Source organism: Aptenodytes patagonicus, chromosome 1 (assembly GCF_965638725.1).
Source record: "Aptenodytes patagonicus chromosome 1, bAptPat1.pri.cur, whole genome shotgun sequence".
NCBI lineage: Eukaryota > Metazoa > Chordata > Aves > Sphenisciformes > Spheniscidae > Aptenodytes > Aptenodytes patagonicus.
Genome location: NC_134949.1, coordinates 208,554,826 through 208,578,316, shown reverse-complemented (window position 1 = coordinate 208,578,316; position 23,491 = coordinate 208,554,826). Strand labels below are relative to the sequence as shown.

General features: G+C 37.1%; 1 protein-coding gene across 4 annotated transcripts in view; it reads right to left on the bottom strand.

Moving 5' to 3' along the window:
* Positions 1-4,550: 4,550 nt before the first annotated feature.
* The window catches only part of RDX (radixin), a 42,714-nt gene continuing 23,773 nt past the window's right edge, over positions 4,551-23,491 (bottom strand). For all 4 annotated transcript variants that reach the window (XM_076328166.1, XM_076328165.1, XM_076328164.1 and 1 more), the window contains 11 exons: positions 23,236-23,331; positions 20,747-21,021; positions 16,801-16,884; positions 16,162-16,308; positions 13,993-14,089; positions 13,192-13,355; positions 12,410-12,540; positions 10,101-10,261; positions 9,017-9,109; positions 7,936-8,178; positions 4,551-6,941 (listed from right to left, as the gene is read on the bottom strand). In XM_076328166.1, coding sequence (XP_076184281.1) covers positions 6,777-6,941; positions 7,936-8,178; positions 9,017-9,109; positions 10,101-10,261; positions 12,410-12,540; positions 13,192-13,355; positions 13,993-14,089; positions 16,162-16,308; positions 16,801-16,884; positions 20,747-21,021; positions 23,236-23,331 — 1,656 coding nt within the window. In that variant the 3' untranslated portion in view covers positions 4,551-6,776. The remainder of the gene's footprint in view (positions 6,942-7,935; positions 8,179-9,016; positions 9,110-10,100; positions 10,262-12,409; positions 12,541-13,191; positions 13,356-13,992; positions 14,090-16,161; positions 16,309-16,800; positions 16,885-20,746; positions 21,022-23,235; positions 23,332-23,491) is intronic.

The following is a 23,491-nucleotide window of genomic DNA, read 5'->3' as shown; positions in this document are numbered from 1 at the left end:
CTTTTACCAGGGTGACCTGCAGATGAGGTTTGAAGCCAGGCAGGAATAACCATAACTCTTTTAAATAAGGATCCACAGGGAAAAAGTCAGCTATTGCATGTTTTTTTTCTTTTTAGTATTTTTACATCCAGGACAGCTGTTGTGCAGAAAAGCAAAGCCACAGCACCGTGCAATTATGCCCGACTGCTCTGCTGTTTGAGCAGGCATAACCATCCCGTTCCAGCGCTTTCTCTTGCATAGTCCAGCCAGCCCAGATAAGCTACACGACAAAAGCACAGAACTTCTCTCCCACATGCTCCCTTGTGTGTGCGACTAGGGCTAGGCTCACAGTTGAACCTCGTGGGTATAAACACCGATTCAGATCTTCCCTGGTTTTCTGCATGCATTAACATACTTGTTTTCTGACATTTTCTGTTCTCCAGAATGCTACTAGCAATTATTAACTAGTCAATACAGTTATTTCTTCTATAAGGTGGCATAGACCACGCACGCCTGATAAGAGAACGTGTAGCCAAAATTAATCCAGAGATTGTTCCAAGAGTAGCAGTAATAGTTCTAAATTTAAATATGATGAGTTAGCCGGCTTTGTTGAAAATAACACAATAAGATCCCGAATGTGAAAGAAGAAAGAGGAAGAGCTGTGTTTTCAAATGGTACAGCGAAGTACAACAACTGGCACTGAGCAGCGAGACAGATGCCTGAAACACTGTTCACAAGAGAAGAGATCCAAGAATTCAAAACGTGAATTAAACTGAAGAAAAACAATCAAGGACTGGAAACATACAGCAGGAGTGCAGATTAGCGATATGAAGATTTCTTATCATTTTTAGAAGCTTTTCTGACGTGCAAACAGGCTTGCTATCCTGTCCCAAATCCCTGAACACTGCATCTGCTCAGTCAAACGTAAATGAGTTTGTTCCCAGGAATAATGGCAGCAGCAGGATAGACCGGTCTGTGTATTCTGGATGTTACCGACACGTTCTCAACTTACTTTGTTGAAGATCGAAGTGCACTTGGCAGAAAAGTTTTCAGCTTCAGCCCTGATGCAAATGAATCTCTCTGGCAATACGACTGCAATTACCATATTCATAGAGACTATTAATTAATCAGAAGTGCTGCTTAAATAAAAGTGAAGCTAGCCTATTTCAACTCATCGGTATAATGTATTTTAAGAAAATATTTGACACAGTAGTCAACCATTTACTGGAAGCTCAGTTTAGTAGACTATTATTGAAGTTACAGATTAAGAAGTTAAATACTGTATCAAGTTTAATGAAGAAATCTAGGGTGATTAAGAAGCATGAAAGCTGAGGCCACAGGGAGCCGTAGGCTTGATACGAGATCCCGCAGAGTTCAGCATATGTGCTCACGGAGCCTGTCATGCGATTACTGTTTCACATGGGTACACATGGGTTTCATGTTGCTGGAACAAGCAATGGGGCAGCTAGAACTGTGCACGTACACAACTCTTACCTTGTCAAGGCAGAAATGCTCTAAGGCAAAATTATCAGACTGCAGAAGGTGTCTTCTGCTGAAATCCTGCAAGCTATAATACAGAGGCCAGTCTGGGTACACATGGCCTTAAGAACTCCGAGACCTTTTAGTGCTGGGCAGCAGGCTCTTTAAAAGCCTTTGAGTTAAATGTTCAGATAATAGCAACTCCTCTCGCATAAATAAGGTAGTTTAAAAGCAAACAAAAATGCCCCCAAACAACAGGGAACATTAACTCTTACACACACATGCATTAGGAATATTTGCACCAACAAGGCCGCCTCCTTTGATGTGCATTTCCATCTCCCCTCGTTTCTTCTGCTGCCTAAAGCCTACTGCTGTGAACAAAAACACTCTGGACGCATTATTTACAAAAGCCCATATAAACACCTAATGGAATCCCAGCAATTCCAAATACTCCATTTCCCTTTGCTAACTTTGTCTTTCCCTAAACTGTGAGCTACGTGGGCATAATCTATCTCTTCCCAAATATCTAGAACGTTGCAGGCACTCCTGCAAATATTGTGGTCTCTTCTTGTGAGGAAATATGATGGTTTGGGATTGGAGTTTTTGGGGGAGGTTTTTTGGGCTTTGGTGAGTCCACTTCATGCACATTAAATGAAACACATACATTTGATACATCAGCAATCTCTGTGCAGTGAAGGGAGAGAAGCAAAACAAGTCAAAGTTTGTCTAACTGTACTCCAAAGGACCGATTTATCAACTCACAATCTGCAAACAGTAAATACGAGTGATAGACTCCACGAATCAAAACAAAATCAGGTAATTGGCCTGTGCCTATAGATCCGGGCTCAGCTCTGTGAAATGGAAAGTGAAACTCCCTCCCAACAAATTGGCTGTTGAATTTGCCAAACAAATTATTGGTCACACATAGTGAATTTATGGATGTTGCAATAGTACACTGAAAAGGAGTCCTCAACAAGTGAATAAACGGGCCAGTTAAGGATTCTAGCTCACCACAAGGTTTTAGGCTTTTTTTTTTTTTTCCCTTGTAGTCCACTACCATTGCTCTCCACCGTTACGCCATCCCTTCCAGCCCTGAGCTGCTCCTTGCTGCTGACTGGGTCCCCAAACCGGGAAAAGGACCAGTCATGTAAAACTCACATGCTTGCAGACCAATTGGTGGGGGAGGAGAGATGCTGCATGGCCTGCTTGGGAGCAGAGCAGGGGGACAGGCTGCCTGGCAGGTGCCCACAGTGGCCAGCCAGAACCATCTCCTAGCCACCCACCCAGCTGACCAGCCAGCACGGTGTTTCGGCTGGGAGGCAGGCACTTTCCACCTCTACGCACAAACAACAGAATATGCTCTGAGGGGGTCAAAGAAATTGCCATAGTCTGTATGCTGATCCATTGATACTTACTACATTTTCCAGGAAAATCTTATCACCCAGACAAGATGCATTACGTTATGTGTATGAGACAACTTCTATTAATAAGTGAACTTTGCTCTTTTGTAAGGAAGCTTTCAGTTCTCTTATGTTGATGTTTTTACCCAGAAAGTAACTTCATGAACACCAGCATCAGCAACCTCATCCCACTGGGATACATCATCGTTGTTAAAATCACCGATTCTTGAAACTAATCTGATGTCTTGGGGAGAACAAGACTTTTTAGACGATCCACATGTGAACAGACATGGAAAATGCTTGCATAAAAATTCCTTTTTGAAAGCAAAAGTTTTTAACTAATCATTTTAATCTCTTAATCTCTATTCTTTTAAAAAAATTGAGAAAATATACTTGAGGTACTTTCTCCTCAGAAGTTTGAAATATTTCATTTAGAACAAACCTCCTTTTTCCTCAGAGATGCTTAAGCAGGTCACTTGAACAGCCCTGGAGAACATGTTTTAAGAAAGAAGCAAAAGCACAATAATGCTTTCCAAACTAGGTTTAAAAAGGCAGATGTGAATTTTGTTCCATTTTGGACAAAATAAAGAAGAGTATACAAGAAACATGTACTCGAAGAGTACAACCAACAGAAAATGTAGGTTTTGATGTGCAGAGGGGACTACTTCCAGAAGACACAAGATCTTCTTTCGTATCGAGGCATTCTGGGTGATTGTATTAGTCTGGCCTGTAAATAGTGGCACTATTTTGTGTCCTTTTCTCTCCACCTCAAGAGCATATAGTAAAAAAAAAAAAAAAAACACACAAACAAAAAACCTTTCAAAGCACTTACCCTTTCAAGCACAATATTCTGAAGTTACATACCCATGCAGAAGCTCTCTAACAAATGAGAGACCTCAATCTAATGCTTCAGCAGGAGGGGCTCCAAGAGAGAAGTATAAAACTAGAAATACACACAGTAAAAAAGTACCAAGTACACACGTTTTAATTCATCACAGCAATTCTGCCATACGGAGTAACAAAGAGGGTCATGTGCTTGTATTGAGTGCAAGGCCAAACAGGTACAAGATAGAATGGAATGTCACCTGAGAGAAGGTCTAATTTATGTGAGAGCTGCTTAGCAAATTAATTTGTCTACCTATTTATATGGGACTGTTCCTGCCATCTCCAAGTGTATTCGACAGGTGAAAGCCCATAAACTTGCCATTATCTAAAGTATATGGCCATGCATATATTTGATAACACTGTCTGCTATAATGTGAGGTATCAAAAAACCACTTCAAGGTTTCGCAATGCTTAAGACACTGACCTATTAAACTAAATTTCACTTAACCTGGGGCTAAGAAATATGTAGGCAGTGATTGAAAGTTCTTACATTACCCATAGAGCTCTTAGGTGGCCAAATCACCCTCTGTTCCCAAGAAAGCCAATTTGCTCTGATGATTCACATCCTGTTTTGAATTGACAATCACCAGTGCTTCCTCCCAACTGTATGTGGTAATTTCTTAAGCAGAGTACCACTCTCTAGGGATACAATTTGAAATTTTTTTTTTTTAAATTTCATTTTGACCAGAGTGTGAAACAACAGATGACCAAAATTTGTACACTGCTCTGGAAAAAGGCTATTACAGTGCATTTAACAAAGCTGTCAGAAAAAAGTGCATTAAATAACAACAATGGACCTCAAAGAAATTAACTGTATCTCTTTATTGTTAACCAATGAATGTTATCCAAAATAGTAGATGTAATTGTAGCTTAATTGTACAACACAAAACATGATGCTAAAGGAAAAAGCATGTGGAAAATTACTTCACCAAGTAATCATTAAATGTATTCTTAGTATTTCCGCACCAGTAAGTGTTCCCAACTGCTGGTGACAGCAGCTATTACCACTTTGTTCACTGTGAAAATCTGTATTACAAATGGTTGTTCCTGGTTGTTTAGGAAAAAAAAAAAAAATCACACAGCTTTATAAATGGATCTAATCCATTTAGCCCTACTCTATATATTGCAGATTTATGAACAGCAAACTTTACTGGTATTTTTTCCCAACACTGAAACTGATGTATCAGTGTTAGTGCACACTTTCCAGGGAAAAAATGAAAACTCACTGGAAGCACAGTATTTCACCTGCTATGGCAAACTGTTCGAATACTTCAGAAATTTGCTTAAGCTTCAGTGTATGAAGGCTGTGAAACAAAAACTGTTCTTACAATGCACTGCAAGTAGAAACACCAACTTCCACCGAGCAGCATTTTGAAGCATGTGCACACCATCTGCACATCAGTCTTCAAGGTCAACCAGATATGTTTAGCCCCACAAACCAAAAATATATTAATGTATCTTTATTTTATTTTCATGATGTCACCCCACATAGCCAACCTTTAACTCCGCAAAATAAAAAAAAAATAGTTGGACTGTTCATAAGAAATTTAAATCTATTGTGCATGAAAAAATGTTTAATAAAATGGCAAATTTTAATAGATAAGTGTAAATTTATGAGTGCATAATATCAAACAGAAAAGAGCTGAACCATCCTCAGAGAAAGCAGGGTTCTTCCACTGTAGATATTTACTAGGGTACTATAACAGAAAGGATAACTGCAGTCCACATTATCTGTAAAGGTATTTCTAAAGTTCAATTTCTAAGCAAATTTCTCAAAAAAAGTAGGTCTCCTTTTCAAGAGGGAAAGGACTTAACAACAATGATCTGACATCAGATATGACAATTACAATACTAGCTTCACTGAAAACTGAAGCTACAAACACTTTTACTCCAATTCTGGGAACTTTCATTTTGTATTTGGAAACCCAAACCCAAAACCAACTCACACACACATTCTACACCCCTCCCAGGAGATAGGATACCAGTGACAGGTTACAGCTTTAAAACACACAAGATGCTTTTACAATTTAAACTCAACAAAAGGCAGTTAGACAGTAATTAGCACTATAAATCCATCTTAAAGTAAAACAACATCCTAGGAGTAAGGGCTCCTAGCATTCTATGATATCACTGTGTAGCAATAGCCAATTTAAACAGTTTTTTTCATGGTGTTTGAAGGACCAGTCATCATGTATATAGTAGTGAGGTAGGATACTGTCCCCTCCCTGGGACTGATGTTTTCATATGCTCCCTTGCCAGAAAGGTCCAGGTCTCCCTACTGCAAATAAAATAATTACAAGCAAATAGCACATGAAGCTTCGTTTGGGTTTGTTTTTTTTTTTCTTTTTTTTTCCCCTTCGCTGCATTAGAACATTTTGCACATCTAAAAATCACCTAGGAAAAGCAATACTTATTCAAGCCTATCAGCAGCCACGTGCTGCCCACAGGTAGTGTTCCATTTAAAATTATTTCCTGGAACTACCACCTGCCATCCAGACCTTTGTGAACAGGTAGGCAAAGAAAACCATCAATGATGACAGGACATGAAACACCAAAGAATTTCACTTGGTAGAAAAAAAACAAAATTGAAAGTCAGCAATATCAAACTTTTAATGGTGTAGCTACATTGAAAAATGTAATTTCAAACTTCATACTGAAATAGTACCTATCCAGTTTAGGTTCAGCTCCATTCTTCTTTCTATTTCTTAATGTTTAAGCAATACATACACTTGTCAGTCATTATATACTTCACATCAGTTTCCAAAGCAAAAATATGAAACAACGAAACTGAAAACATGATGGGGAGAAAAAACTGCTATCATTCTCCACACCCTCCCCCCCAATAAGCTAGGGATGACAGACTGCCTTACTGTTGAATAGCTTCCCCTAAATTTGTCTTCTAGCCACTGTAGTCAAACTGGTATTAAGTGCTTTGGCAAAATGGGGTGCAATCCATCAAATCTGCAAAGGCCTGCTTTTTTTCTCTGTTGGTGGTTCAGCTTTACGAGGAACATATATGCAAAATAACAGCTCTCACATTGCTTCAAACTCATCAATACGCTGCTTTGTATTGCCTTGTCGGATTTGTCGAAGAGTCTTGTACTTATCACGGCCTGCTTTAACATTCTCAGCATGAAGGACATCATTTTGTGTTTTCTTGGTTTCATCTCTGGCTTGAGCCAACTCAGAACTTAAAGCCTGTTGAATAAAATATTTGCATTTAAGCGCTTTGACTAATCTTTTAATGATTCTGGAATTTCTGATAAGAACTATTCTGCAACTTGGATAAGGATTTCTTGAACGCCAACCTATGAAACACTTGTTGTGCTGTTCAGTAACTCAGGTTGTGAGGTCTATCAGAAAGACTGCAGGAGGAAAGAGGAGAGCATAGGATTCTTTCCTTACATAAGTGTGGGCATCAAACTGGGGGGGGTGGGGGAAGGCCTCATACCATAACATCCAAAAAGAAAGGGACCAGCAGGATAAAGCAGGAGAATGACCTTATTTTTCAATTTCTGCTTGACTAAAGACAGCTCTTATTTATCTCCCTGATCTTGTTCAGTGATTGGCCAAGCAGAAAGGGTATTACACATACACACTACTAAGATGTTGCTGCCAGAGAAAGAAGCAGCTTTCCATTTCTTTTATTTCCTTCCCAAATAGACATTTCATAACAAGGCAAAGGGTTACCACTAACATAGATTATTATACTTTGAGGGGTAAAACTAGTCTAGGAGGAAATGCTCCATTTCAGGGAAATAAGATTAATCCAAAATGGGCGTAATTCAGTTTTTGCATTTACAATGTCTGTGAATGACTGCAAGGAAACACAAATATTATTAAGCAAGCATCTGTTCATACCACTTAATGAATTTCAGTGTTGAGAAAGGAAAGCATTATGTTTTAACGTTCGGTGTCCTGGACATTATATAATTATTAGAAATGTTTACTGGCCAATGTGACAACATACTAATAATTTTAAGCTATAAAGCACAATCTAACATCCAGTCTTTCTATATATTCTACTTCTAGAACACTGTGAATAATATTGGTTGGTGAAGTAGTAATAAACCTAGCAAGTGATAAAAAGGCTGTTTCCTTGACACACTGTAATTTCAATGAGATTTTTGACAAAAACAGAATGAAAACCAAAAGCCTGAATTATGTTGATATAACTATGAATTTTCATTACCTGGAGCTGTTTCTTAACACGTTCATTTTTCTGTGTTTCTGTTACCCGTTCTTCCTCACTCCTGTGATTCATGACACCATCAGAAGACAGTTCTGCACTGGCTTCAGCATTGTTCTCATCATGTTCATCGTGTTCATTCTCTGTTGGAGGAATAACTGGTGGGGGAGGAGGTGGAGGAGGAGCAGACATCACAGATTTCAGTTCTTCTTTGGTCTTTTCCAAGTCCTCTTGGGCTGCAAAAGCCTAAATATAGTGAACAGTATTTAGCGTTTTATAAAATCATTTATGAATAGTCAGAAAAATAAAAATAAATATTTGAGATGTTTTCAGACACATGGAAACTGTCCTTTATAAATGACGTGACTAGCTTACGCACTGGAAATTGTCAAATAGGAATACAGAGTAAAAAAGATATGACTCAAAACCAGCTGTACCGAGTCCAGCTAATTCCAGCAACAGACAAGAAAAGAGTGAGAGAAAAGGGCAGTCATACTGCTTTCCAACTTTCCTAGCCTCCTGAAATTTGAGGCTCAGGGATTTCCTAAATCAAAGGTGATGTCTTTGGATATCATATTCAACCAGAACTTACAAGAATTTCTTCAATCACTTTTTGAACCTGTGCACACAATTAGTATTCACATCCCATAGCTAATTACAGATTTTGTGAAAAAAATACTATTTTGCTTTAAACTATTGTCTAGTTGCATTTGATGTGCCTTTGTTCTGGTTCATCTTCTCACCACCACTCATGATTTTATACATCTCCCTCCTGAGGTGTTTTCTTTTCCAACATGAAGCTCCAATCTATTTCATCACCATTCGTAAGGAAGCCATTTCAAATCTTTGACCATACCTTTGTGATGAGAATTTCCCCCCCTTCATGGCTATTTAATATTAAGAAATGAGTTAAATAGAAGTATAGGCTGGCTTCAGTAGACTGGAGAACAAAAACCTTTAAGAAAGGCTTCTCTGAAGCCTAAGGGAAAGAGAGATTCAATCCCATGGACTTCCAGTAGAATTTCTGCACCCATCTCCCTTAGTTGCTTTGAAGTTCTGACTTCACACAGCACGAGCTCATTACTTTGTGCTGCCATTCTGAGGCTTCCTCTTCTTTCTTTTTCTTGGCTTCCTCTAGAAGTGCAATCTTGGCAGTGAATTCAGCAAGTTCTGCTGCCTGAAACAAACAAAAAATGAAGTAGAAGTTTTAATTTGGTATCATTTTAGCTCTGCAGTGGAAGAAAGCAGAGCCTTTGCTGTGATCTCACTTGAAAAGAGTTAGTTACCATCCATCACTTCTCTGCTAAAAATAGAAATTTTAAGCATATATAACAGAGGGAATGAATCAGTACTCTTGCCTGATGGAAATAAGTCCAGGGGGAAAAAAAAAAAATTATCTTCTGCACTTCCAAAGCTTGCTGGGAAAGAGCGAGCTGTAGTTACAAATTAGCATTTGGGGCTGTTTCAGTTTAACACAGCTTTAACAATTCCACTAATAAGATTATGAACCAGAATCATAATCTCAGTACTATATTAAGCTAAATCTTGCCTTCAGAATTGTGTGCTAAGTTTACAGAAGATCAAAAGCTGTTTTCTAGTTGAGAAATCATTTCTTCTACTATTTTCGTGCCTTTCTCAGTTATTATGCGCAAATCTTGAATTAGAAGTAGTCTAGCACAGAATGTGAGAAGATACTGTAACTGCTGGAAATAGAGGGGAAAAAAACCCAACAAAAAACTCCAAACAAACAAACACCCACCCCCCCCAGTGTCACTAACTCCCCACCACCACCATCAAGCTTCAGAACAGGCCTGCTTCAGAGAAGAGGCTTCCCAGTGGACTGCAGAAGGAAGCTACTCTTGTTCTCAGCTGGATAAGCCTGACACTATTAGAAAGAGAACGTAGCGGGTATTGTCAGTCTGAAATGCCTACTTCATCATTTAATTTCCTACAGACCCAGAGTTTGTTTTTTTTTTCTTGCAAGTAGTGGCAAATTTAATGCAGTTTTCTAAAAACATTCCCACAACAATCTGTAACGGTATTTCACATACTTTTGTCTGTGTTTCAATGTACTTGTCCATTTGACAAAATAGATATAACCAAGAATAAAGGCTAAATTTTCAACTGCCTTTTTCAATTTGTTTCAAAATAGGGTTAAAGCTTCTTACTAGCTGCTCCTGGTTCTTCATTTGATCAGCTGCCTGCTTAGCTAGAGCAGCCTTAGCTTCTTCAGCTGCTCGACGCTCTTTTTCCAGGCGCTCTGCTTCCTCTTTTGCACGCTTTCGTTCTTGATCCAGTTCTAGAGCTCTTCTAGTCTGTTCCTCTAGCTCTGCCAAAAGGAAAGTTTGCAGACAAGATATCACTACCTAGCTCTTCCTCATATGTAACACAGGTAACAGCTGTAACATGCTCAAAATAAAGTAACCTAGAAAGCTGACAAAGATTTACAAGGCTGCCTCAAGCTAAGAAGAGCTGTTGAGCATGTTACCTGAAGCTATGCTTCATGTCTGATTCACACACCCCCCAGACATACTTTGGATATACTTCATCTCACCTGACAGTTCTGACAGCCCAGTGCTTCAGAAAATTACCACCTCACTGATAAAACTAAACACTCAAATATATGTACATATACATGCATATGCACCCTCACTCTTACTACTGAGGAGATTTTATATACGTTAAATCACACTCTCTTACAGTAAAGAAAACCAAAAAAACTCTTCTACTCTATTGAAATGCCTGACAAAGATTTCTTAATTGCAACAGACAAGTGCCTCCAGCAAAATGACCTAAGACCCACTGGAAGGGTCAGAAAAATTCTCCACAGAGCAGAGCCAAAAAGGTGCAAACAGGAAAATTTTAAATCAAGGGAGGGATAATAGTTGTCTAGCTGCCTGGTTAGCAAAATATTGCAATCTAAAGGGCAGAACTCTGAGTGAAATAGGAAGAAGTAATGATCTTCCTGCAAGGTAAGGTTTGCACAGGCAAAATACATGCCTCGTGCAAAATGAAGCAACTATGAAAAAAGTCTTTCTGAAGCTCCTTGCTGATTCTAATGATAAATTTTCCACTATGTTTTTGTCTATGCATAGCTGCCATAGATTCCTTCACCAGAAAACCTAAAACAGCTGCTCAGTTTTTGGAACTATCCATTTGCCCTTCACCATATGCTTTAATACTAAAAAAGCATCTCCCCAGGTATGCTGACACATGCTTAATCTTTGCACTTGTAGTTCTAAGTAGGTCTCATGTAATCAATACTCTTCAGTTGGTTTCCCAGGCCTACTGCTTCAGTTATAAAATGAAATGAACAGCATTACCAGTATGTGGAGTTGTACAAATGCAGTACTTAGAAAATTAAATAAAATGCATAAATATTTAAACACACTACTCAAACAAAATCTTCCCGTGAAGATGGAGAACACTTAACTACCAAGGCAACTATGGAACGCAGACACCATTTATATAAACACTTTTCCATATGTGAATAGAAGGCTAAAGAGACCAGCGACACATGAACATTGTGTATTGCATCAGAAGTTGGGCTATATTGCTTACAAAAGTTACGAGAAAATGTACATTGTTAAACCTTTAGAATCACCCTGACACTGTTTTGTCCTGGGCTAAATAGCTCTCCCTTAAACAATTCCAAGGCACAGTTTGTGTGTTACCTGTCTGGATGTGTCCAACCTGTTCTGCATTGAAAGACTGAAAAATATGGGGGGAGAGCTAGAGAGCAGTGCCAGGCATATGTAATTTATTTGCATAGGTTTAGTCAGTGATTCTGTTTATCGTGCCTGAAGCCAACAGTTATGAACAGAAGAGAGGAACAGAACTTTTATAAATGTGAACCAAACCTGAAGCAAAAAAAGGACATGGAGAGGAGGGACTGGGAAGTAGTGGAAGCAGGGACTCTGGGACTCCACAGGGTGGTTCAACACAAAGAACTGATAGGTGAAACTATGTTTATTCACTAAAATCTGAGAAGATTTTAATTTTAAAATTCTCAAATCTTACAAGGGAATAGGAAAATGAAGGAACAAGGAATTTCCAAATTAAAAGCTAAATTCAACAGAATCCTAGAGGAAGGTACTTTGAATCTTCCTCTCTAATTTCCCTGCTTGCTCCAACTCCAGGTTTTCAGTACTTTAAGCATTTCATAATTCTGAGTTGAAATGTGTACGCATTAATTTCCTTTTTATTAAAGAAAATCAAAACTTTTGCTGTATTAGGAATTGGTTTTATACTACAAATATACACACATACACCCCCCCCCCAAACTCTTAACACTGAAAAAGAATCTCTCCTCTTAAGCTAAATAATATCACTAAATTCTTGTTATTCTTAATAAAATAAATTTTAAAAAACAAAACAAAAAACCCCACACATACCAGAACAACTGTGGAACTGAACTACTCAACTGAACTAAATATTGTCATCAGATATAAGAAATGCAGGACCAGTAAGAGCTCACCTTTCTGAGCTTTCATTGTTTGTTCCTCAATTTGTCTTAAGCGTTCCATTAATTCTTCCTTTTCACGCTCTATTCTTTCCTTTTCCTTTTCTGCTATCTCCCTTTTTTTCTTCTCATTTTCTAATTGTGCCCTGAAAAAAAATAGTAAAAGGGTTTTTTAACCTCAAACAGATTAAGTTCTACACTAAAGATGCTGGTAGCCTATTTTTCAGTTTACTCAGCTAACAGAGAAGCACATAATTTTAAATGTTTCCAATTCAGTTTACAATGCAAGAACCACCAAGCTTCTGTTTCAAAATACTGTACAGAAAAACAATTTATGAACAGAACTGATTAGCAGCCTTGGTTGTCATTCAACCAGGTAAATCCACAATTATACATGCATTTTAGACATGGCTGATGTTTCACCTGAACTAGAAATGGCAACAGGTATTTTTTAAATATACAAAAGGTAAGTCATGACATTCTTCACTGAACTTGCTTTAAAGGTTCACCTGTGGAGTATAAAAGTCCCTAAGAATCAAGCAACAGAGAGTTAAGACTGTTTCACAAAAACATAATGAGAAACAACGGTACAGGTACTATTACTATGCTGAAAGCTCAAAAAAGATACGGCTTTCTATTAAGACAGGTGAGCCACGCCAACCCACACACCTGCTTACATATTACAGAAAGAAAAGCATCTCTCTCTTCTAGAATGGTAAGATGTCTGATATTCTATGACTTAGTTTTCTTAAAAGGGTAGAAGAATTTTTTTTGTTTCATGGAAGTTTGTTAATTACCTTTCCAATTGTTTCTGATGTTTCTCCTCTCTGGCTTGGGCCTTCATCTGTTGCACTTCAATTGTATCAGGTTTCCTCCTCCTCATGTACAATTCATGATTTCCCATACACAGTGCCAAAATTCGCTTGTTAATTCTCAGACGGGGTGCATAAAAAACAAAATCCTAGCAAAAATAATTGCAGCATACCCATTAATCTAAAGACTCAAAGCATTACTGCATGCTTGCATTTGTTAGATTTAAACTTACAAATATTTTGACATTCATCCTCTGAGCAACCCGACACCATAATCTATAAATCTAGTTACTGTAAGGAACTTGCAAGATAAATTCAAAATTACACCTGGATTCCTCCATGTGAAGGTTAGCTATTTTACACAAAATTATTTAAGCTTCTAAAAACGTGAAACAGTTCTCTACTCTATTTCAGTAAGTTAGTTAACCGAAGAGTTTTGACCTATAAAGTCTCATGAAATGTGCTCCTGTAATACAAAAAAAGAACAACAGAGGTGGGGGCCAGAGAATTTAGCATCTTACACTGTGGCTTTTCAACACATCACAAAATATTAGTTGACTTAAATTAAAAACAAAACAAAAACCCAAAACTTAAGAGTATCAACCAGAATGAAAAGAGAGAAAACAAACACACCATACAGTAATCAAAATTTCCTTTTGATTACTGACTATTCTACCAAGAATAATAAATGTCACAAAATATTTACTCATGCCATAATACCAGAGCAAGTCCCTGCAGCTTAAATCTCTTCATATACAAAGGCATACTATTCTACACACTACTTACAGGGGCCTTTTTGTCAATTGGCTTTATGACAAATTTTTTGTCGTTAAAAGAGATGTTTCTTATTTCACTCCAAGGAAAACCAATCTTGGGTGTCAGCCTTCAAAGAGAAAAAGTTCTTATTAGAAGCAGCAAAGATGTGCATTTTATTTATATCGACTAAGTCTTAACTCCGTACCATTTTCACTATCACACTTAATTACATTTACAAAACATAGCAACAGTTCAAGCATATTTTAGTAGACAATTTTTTTTTTTTTACACTTTATTTCATCAAATTAATAAATTACATAACGAATAAATTACATGGCACTGTAACAGAAGGAATTTAGACATTTCAATTTGTGACTTATTCTACTATCATTAAATAAATGCTAAACATCACAATCATGTACTGAGTCTTTATAAGATATTGATCATTTTATTCCCAGTGAAAAGAATAACTATTGAAATTTGAGAAAAGTCTGACATTCTAAAGACTGAAATTGAATTCGCCTTCAGCAATGTCATACTTCAGTTTAACTCTTATGTAAGATATGTGTTCTTACATTTCCAAAGTTCAAGGTAAATTTATTTCCCTTGCATCTTAATTAAAATAAATTCACTTCAGAAACCGTTACAATGTTATGCACCAACTGCATAACTGTAAGTATTTTTCTCCATGAGCACAGAAAGTTTTTTCCATTTTATATTATCTTAATTACAAGCATTAGAAAATGTTTAAGTATTTGATTGCTAACTATCGGGAGTTAAAGAATACCAAAAATTGGTTGATCGTTCAATCTGACCTGAACATTTTCTGAGTACTTCCTTCTTTCAGGAGTTATATTGCCATCTAATGGCAATTAAGGCTTACAGAATTTTGTTACAGAGCGTATACATTGAAAAGCATTAAGTTTCAGTTCAGTTGACAGCTGTTATCTGGTGTTTGACACATCACATTTAACTTCAAATCACTGTGAAAGGACTGTTGACATCAGATACTACTAACAAGTGTTTGGAAAGAAACAAAAGAGTAAGTCTGTTCTGTTTTCAGATTCTTCAAATTTTGTACATTTCAGCTTTATCCCTCCTTCAAGTAGGACAGAATCTTTGATCTCTTTATCAGGACACAAGATTCATCTACTTTCGTTGATGTCTAAAAGGTTCCACTTTTAGATACCAAAGTTCTTCATGCTTGTCCTGGTTTCAGCAGGGATAGAGTTAATTTCCTTCCTAGTAGCTGGTACAGTGCTGTGTTTTGGATTTAGGATGAGAACAAAGTTGATAACACACCGACGTTTTAGTTGTTGCTAGGTAATGCTTACACTAGCCAAGGACTTTTTAGTTTTCCATGCTCTACCGACCGAGAAGGCTGGAGGTGCACAAGAAGCTGGGAGGGGGCACAGCCAAACTGGCCAAAGAAACATTCCATACCATGTGACGTCATGCTCAGTACATAAACTGGGGAAAGGTGGCCGGGGGGGGGGGGGGGGGGGGGGAGGGGCCGCTGCTCGGGGACTGGCTGGGCATCGGTCAGCAGGTAGTGAGCAATTGCACTGTGCATCACTTGCTTTGTGTATTATTATTATTATCATATTATTATCATTTTATTTCAATTATTAAACTGTTTTTATCTCAACCCACGAGTTTTTCTCACTTGTGCTCTTCCAATTCTCTCCCCCATCCCACGGGGGGGGGGAGGGGGGGAAGGGGAGTGAGTGAGTGGCTGCGTGGTGCTTAGTTGCTGACTGAGGTTAAACCACGACAATGCTCTAACAGCTATAATCCTAGTTACTGCTCTTACAAAATGTTTCTCATTAAATATGTTGCTCAGCTTCTTGGTGTCCTTTTCATCCTGACTGAAGAGGAGGTCTTGAGGGAGTGAAAAGTACAGAAAGAAACCATATAAAGATGGTCTAGCTATCATACATCCATGTTAAGCAATGTAAATTTACAAGTTCACACAGAACTGCTCTTCCTTTCACTTCTTTTGCATCTCTATTTAATCTTTAAAATTCAAATATTCTGGCAGCTAACATCTATCTCTCTTTTTCTATCTTTTACATAGATTAGAAGATCTGTAAGAACCTGTTTTGCTAGATGTTATTGAACACACAGTAAGGTGGATTTTGTATAATCTCAGATAGGATTTCCTAGGACAGAACTGCAAAATGAGTATCAGCCACTTACTTATCATCATGCTCATAAATATTCAGACCCAAAGCATCAACTCCTAGCCACAATTCAGTTCCTTTTTTATTCTTTATTTCAAAATAGTTGACTCCATACATCTCCAAGTCTTGTGCTATCTTAAGGTACTCCATCATAGAATCTTCCCTGATGAAAGAAGAAAAAAATGGCATAGTGTAGACAAATCAGAAGTACATTGTAAGAATAAGGGAACTGCAGAGTAACTAATTAGTGTAAAATTTAGTTAGGAATTAAATATCTCTTCTTTGAAATTCACATGTACATTGATTCAGATACTTGTAGAGCTCTACACCTTAATACCCAAGTACAGTTCAATCACCACTCGTCGTCTTTTCACCCCGTGAGCTAAGGAAATAGTAAGTATATTTTAAAGGCAGGCAACTGCGGACAAAGGCAGTTGGCAACCTTACCAGAAATCATGTAGGTAACCTAACTGGAAACTCAATGCTCACCACAGCTTTCATGGAAGTTTTTGATAACTGCCTACCCTGACTGGAATAAAAGAAAGCAGTTTCCAAACAAATATAACATCTCCCAAAATACATCCTAATAATAATAACAAAAAAAACCCAACCAACCCCAAACTTAAAGGTCTTGAAACATTTTCTAAGTAATTACCTTAACATTCCCCTGTGCTCTTCATGCCAGTTCTGTATTCTTTCTTCCCACTGTTCTTTTGTCAGTTTGTGCTGTTCTAACACACTGTGAATAGAAGTTGTCGCTATTAAATGACACTGACAACCAATTTAATCTCTTAAAGTTATAAAAGTAAGTTTGGTTACAAAGCCTAACATATGCTTTAATTGAATAAACTTAAACATAACTTCCTATACAGTGCTCATCTTTTTAACCCAAACAGACACAGAAACTTTTTATTTCAACAAATACACTTTTAAAATAGTGTGAAGTAACTTCTTTTTTCCATGGCATTCTGTACTTTTTGTAACATAAAAGTCACACCATGGCATATCTCAACTTTCAGTAAAGTCATAAAATGTAATGTTTGGAACACCTGAAAACGCAGACATATAAAATCCTCATACAACAATGCTGCAAATTAATCTCTAGGTATGTACAGATACACTCAAGCTTTCATTTTGCTGTCGTTTGAAAGAGAAAGTAACACATTAAGACTAGTTTGTTGGGGTTTTGTTTTTTTATAAATAAAATCAGTAGTGAAGCAGTTTCAGAAAACTATTTGAGGTTTATCTACAGCAGGCTGCAATGATGCAATTATGTTTTGACCTACTAGAACTTTCAATGTAGTACTGCAGTAAGAAATCAAATGCATATGATTACTTTATTAGGCTTTAATTCCATGCACCTAGCATTTCAAGCATTCCTAGAGAAATTATTTTAAAGGACAACTTAAAAAAAGTGACTGGAAAATAATCTTACTAAAGAAGTCAGAACAGTTGTTTTTCTTCCTTTCTCTTTACTCAGGAAAGTAAGGATTTACTACTTTTCCCTACGTTTTTAGCAAAGTACAATAAGGAATAGAGTGAGTGATGCAGAAGATACTAATGCAGTGTTTCTTCTGTTATAGGATCTCTCTGTCACTTGATTTGCTACTCTGCCCTATATCTAGTGAAGCGCACTTTTCAGCGGGAACCATATCACATTTTGATTTGTTTAGTGTGCATCCCTATCAACAGGCTTTCCTCCTCAAAACTGAGGCAGAGGTTTTAGTTTTTGCACCTGCACAAAGCTGATGTGTTCACAGCTAACTGATACAAGAACATGCAATGACAAGACATCCTTTTTGTTTGTTTGTTTTCTCATCTTTAGCCTTGAATGTAAGCATAAGCCCTAAATATAATACTTACAGAAGCCTGTTACAGAACACACAAAGTAGAACAGCCTGCTTTGGCTGTAATAATCTAAAAGCACCCTGGTAATCATTTACAAGTTTCTATTACATAAAAAAATTAATTCCAAGTCTTCTAGGACAATGTTAATTTATTAAAGAAGTTCTGTAATTAAATCAGGCCTGATTTTTACATTGTGATATTTACATTGTAAGCTGCTTTCCACCATTATTTCTTCTACTCCTCCAGCAGATATTCACAAAATATTCAAAAGCTTTCATAGCAGCATAACATAAAGCTAACAATCAAAAAAAAAAGACAAAACAGCATATTGCAAAATACACGATCCCAGGATTATGTCACACAAGTGCCCATCTGAAAATAAACGCCCTGCTCCCAAGTTCTTCCTCACAGAATCACAGAATGGTTGAGGTCGGAAGGGACCTCTGAAGTTCATCCTGTCCACCCCTCCTGCTCAAGCAGGGTCACCTACAGCCAGTCACCCAGGACCATGTCTAGACAGCTTTTGAATATCTCTAAGAAGGGAGACTTCACAGGCTCTCCAGGCAACCTGTGCCAGCGCTCAGTCACCCTCATGGTGACTTGGGCTTTCTTGGGCTTTCCAAATTAAGTTAAGTTTCTACTTCTACAGAAGTTCTTTGCACTTTCCTCTTTCTGAATTGAAAGACACGAGGCAACGGGCACAAGTGAAATACATCTGAACACATCTTTTTTGTTTTATTTCTTTACTGCGAAGGTGGTCAAACACTAGAACAGGTTGCCCAGAGAGGTTGCACAGTGTCCATCCTTGGAAATATTCAAAACCAAACTGAAAAAGGCCCTGAGCAACCTGCTGTAATTAGAATAGAATATTTCAGTTGGAAGGGACCTACAGTGATCATCTAGTCCAACTGCCTGACCACTTCAGGGCTGACCAAGAGTTAAAGCATGTTATTAAGGGCATTGTCCAAATGACTCCAACACTGACCAGCAAGGGGCATCAGCTACCCCTCTACGTGACTCTACTTTGAGCAGCGGGACTAGACTTCAGAGCTTCCCTTCCAACCTCAAATGATTCTGTTTCTATGATATCCTCAACAAAGCTGGCAATGTCTTTGGCGATAGCCATCTCGTCATTTGGTCCCCTCCATTCTCTCGTCACATGCAACTGATGAAACATCACTAGCAGATATGTAAGGATTGTTGCAACAGAATTAACTCAGCAAGGACTTGATGCCTTGTTGCTACCCAGCTCATAGTTTTGAGCCAAAAGATATGCAGTAGTTTTGACAGGTGAATGTTAAGACACTCTAATTAACGGGAATTGCAAATCTTTTCTCAACTTTTTCAGTAAAATTTTGCAAAGCTAGTCTACTTTGGGAAACAAGTAAGTATTTTTGACATTATTGTTGTATCGTTCTGAAGTATTTTTATGATGTATTTGTTAGTTTTCTGGCAAATCTCCTGGTGACAGGAGGCAAAACAGGAATAATTGTTAGAATGAATACAAAAGCTATGTGCTCACTCACTGCAGACTGGCACACAAATAGTTGAAAGCATATGCTGGGAAATCATCTGAACATTTGTCTACTGAAAAGGAGCATCTTAAGTATTTGAGTTTGTGTCATACACAAGCACTCCAGTGTTCACAGGCTGTCATCATATTGAGCAAAACCCAAGATTTGTGAACTAACATATCCAGTAATGACAGTTTTACTGATGCTATATCTCCCTGCCTTCCTAACAAAGGGTATTTTTTAGAAAGAAGTATAGACTTCACTGTCGCAAGAAGGAAGTAAACAGCCAAAACCAATCTCTTAGCCAGGATTTTTAAAAATCTGAAACATTTCCAGAAATATTTCTTTCAACACTTCACCATAATCCTTTTAAATGCTTTTCTGCTTACTAGAAAATTCTCAAGCTTAGTTGTACTAGTGAGTTTCCACTCTTAGTTTTCAAACTAAAGAGATAAACCATATGACTTTTAAAGAAACCTCAAGTTATTCCATGGCTCTCATTTCATTGAGGATGCATTAAAGTTACATATTTAGTAAGCACACATTTGTCCACTATACATCACTATGGATTCATCTACACTAACAAAATTGTCGAACTTTGTACGTTTGTGTTGCAATGCTTCTCTTGCTGCCAATACATGCCAGGAGCATGGTTTCAGTTGCGTAAAGAAACAGAACTACAATCTTGGCGGTTACTTTTCCTAACCACTTAGATGAGTGACTGATACAAGAGTTTACACTCAACAGCAATGGCAACAATTTAGTTCCTAAATTTTCTGTCCAGGCTAGAATTTTTCTGCAATATATTTTATTTGCAATACCCTTTATAATTATTTTCAGGAAATTATTATCATTTAAGTGTACAAAAACCATCAAGAACTGAAGAAAAGTAGTGAGTATCAAATGAATCTTAGTGACTTCTAATTTAGAGTATTTTAATTTAGCGGAAGCAAGCCTCCAGAAACATTAGATCATTTTGGAGTACTTTGCAAATTTGTTCAACTAAATGTGTGCAGATGCTTATGGACAGGACAGGAAATAGGTCTCAAGAAACCCATGGTTTGTGATGCTTCTTTGTTATTTAGAGTCTAAATTAGGATCTTTGAATTTTACTAGCAAGACATGCACTCTTAAGAAAGCTACCATTAAATGCACATTATCACTTAATTTTTTAGTTAGAAAAAATGTGCTGTAACCACATTTATATGCAGCAGATGATGCAAAAACAGTCTGACTCACCGCTGAGGGAGAAGTCTGTCGTTGGCTAGGTAGCCTAGTTTATGTATCTCCTTACTATAATCTCCATACTTGGACTGGACAGCGTAAGAAGCCAGAAGAACTGCAGTTTCTGGTGGGCAATATATTTCATCATTTAAGATCGCTTCTTTGACTTGCAGGAAAAAAAGTCTCTGAGTTATTTCCTGAATTAATTCTTCAGATACATCCTCTGGAAAAAACTTGGCCCTGAACTTAAATTGCAAAGGATTTTCTTTCCTTACATCTTGCTGTGTTACCTGAGGCAGAGGAATAAAGAAAAAAACAAAAAGACCACTAAATGGTGTATTAAATACAAGTAACTCAGCAGTAATGAACTCTTTAGCTCCTCTACACTGAAATCCAGTGCTTTCTGACAAGCCCACTGTGGAACTCACTAAAGGTTCACATGGCACTGAACCAAGTACACCAATTTGGATAAATCAGACAATTCTGAAATACTACTCAAAGGCTGTTTAAGAGGGGTTTTTTTGTAGGCTTGTGTGAATTTGTATTTATCACAATAAAGATCTGGAAAAAAAGAAGTTGTAATATATATTAAAAAAAAATCAAAACTATATCCAAGGATGAATTGCAGGAAGTAACAAATCAGGGTCTAACACGGTTTCTTTAGCAAGAACTACAGCACATTTCTTCAATGTAAGTGTAAAGTTGGATTCTTTTAAAAGTCTTTGAACTATTGAACTAAATACATGTGCTTTGTTCCTGTGCAAAAAACATAATTCCATTAATCACATTATTTTTCTAGAATGGATAAGCCTTATAATCATGATTTCTGTGAAGAGATCAGCTGTGGTCATAAAAGTTTTAAGTGTCTACTTCAAATTTCAACAAAAACTCATTTTTATGTAGAATTTTCCATTTCATTTGGGCTCAGCTGTCAGCACCGATTATGACTAAAGCAAAAACATTCAAAATTAAACTAATTTTAACATCAAATAATACAGTGATTTTAAAAGGTACATTAATAATAAAATAAATCTCATACATCCCAATTCCTCAAGCACTTTATTACACGTTTAATTTTATGTGCACTAGTAGTCCCTCTAGAACTTCTTCACTATGCATGAAATGATGCATCAGTTTGCTTGACTTGTAGCTAGTATCAACAACTGTAAATATAATGCAACCATTTAATCACGTATGTAAGGCAGCATAAGTGCTATAGTCAACATTTCAGATGTCAATTTTAAAAGTTTTGCTTGCTTTTCATTATTGTCCATCTGCTTCTGATTTACATACACAGTATTTCACTTTAATCTCACCAGTGAACAATTAGTTGCACTCTTGCCATAATAAAACCTTATCTGCACATCTATTCTGTGATTTATCAGATCTTATCTGTATTTACCACAAATATTTAAATAGTAACTTACAAGTTAGAGCCAGTTTATGATGACACATTTAAGAATCAAATGTTACAAGCTTTTAAAAATAGATAGATAACTGCCTTAAGACAAAGTTAAAGAAATTAGCACACCCTTGCTGCTCCTGAACTGCACCAGCAACTTAACTGGCTAAAGACTTTCATAGAGCAATGTGTTCGGTATTTTTTGCAAATGAAGCACTAAATCCTGTAGTCTCCAACCACTGGAGGCAAGTCATTAGGGCTAACAAAATATTTGTAGCACTACAACATTTATTGCATATGAAACAAGACACATATGAAATTCCAGGAGACAGCTTTGGTGGTTAGCAGGTTTAACTTACTGGGTTTACCACAGAGGAGAAGGAAAAATTATATAAGTGCAGACAGTGGGACTTGCTCCTAAAAACCTCCCAATTTACCTCCTGAAGATAAAAAAGGTATTCTTGATTAAGTTGAACTCAAAAAAATCTGTTTATTCTAAACAGTGCCATTAATAACCTGACAGCCAATATTAAAATAAAAAGTGACCATTCAAATTCATAAATAGAATTTAAACTAAAATGACCTGGTTCCCAATAGCTGGGAGACACAAGGTGCTCAGTGCTGTTGGGGAAAAAGACAACAAAAATAATCCTACAATCTACCTATTAGATACCTAAACAGAAGTTTAGGAGCCTATTATTGGTGCCTTGTTTAAAGATCTATAGCTGTATACATACAGATTCCTGAAGCTCAAATACTTCACACACACACACCCCCAACTGTAAAACATTTATTCTATTATATTTTGCTACCTGAAAACAGGACAATCATATGAATTTAAGTTTTCCTAATGCATGCATCACCATGGCACTGGAAATACAGGAAACGGTATCTCCTTCTCAAATTAAGTGTTGATGCAGCTTTGCATATTCTTTTATAACTAACCAAACTTAACACTGTATTTTGTCATTTAAAGCAAATGAAAAGCAACTTTTCAACTAAATTTGAAGCCAGCTATATCTCACCTACAACATTAATGCAGCAAGACTTATAAAAGTATATTTCAAACTGTACACTTGCCTAAATATTAGGGAATTGTTACCTTTTTATTTAGCTTCAGCCAAGTTGAGTAGCCTTTGCTGTCCACATACTGTAGCCCAAAAAACCAGACTTCACGAAGACCAACAGTTTTCACCACCTAAGATAAATGATCCATAATCGTCAGTACTCACTACAACAGGATTTTTTTTTTTTATGGTAATTAAGCTACAGAAACCATCTCAAACTGAAATGTAATCAAGTTTTAAAAGAAAAAAAAATTAAAATAGTAGCAAAACACCAGGTTCAGGGAAGCATTC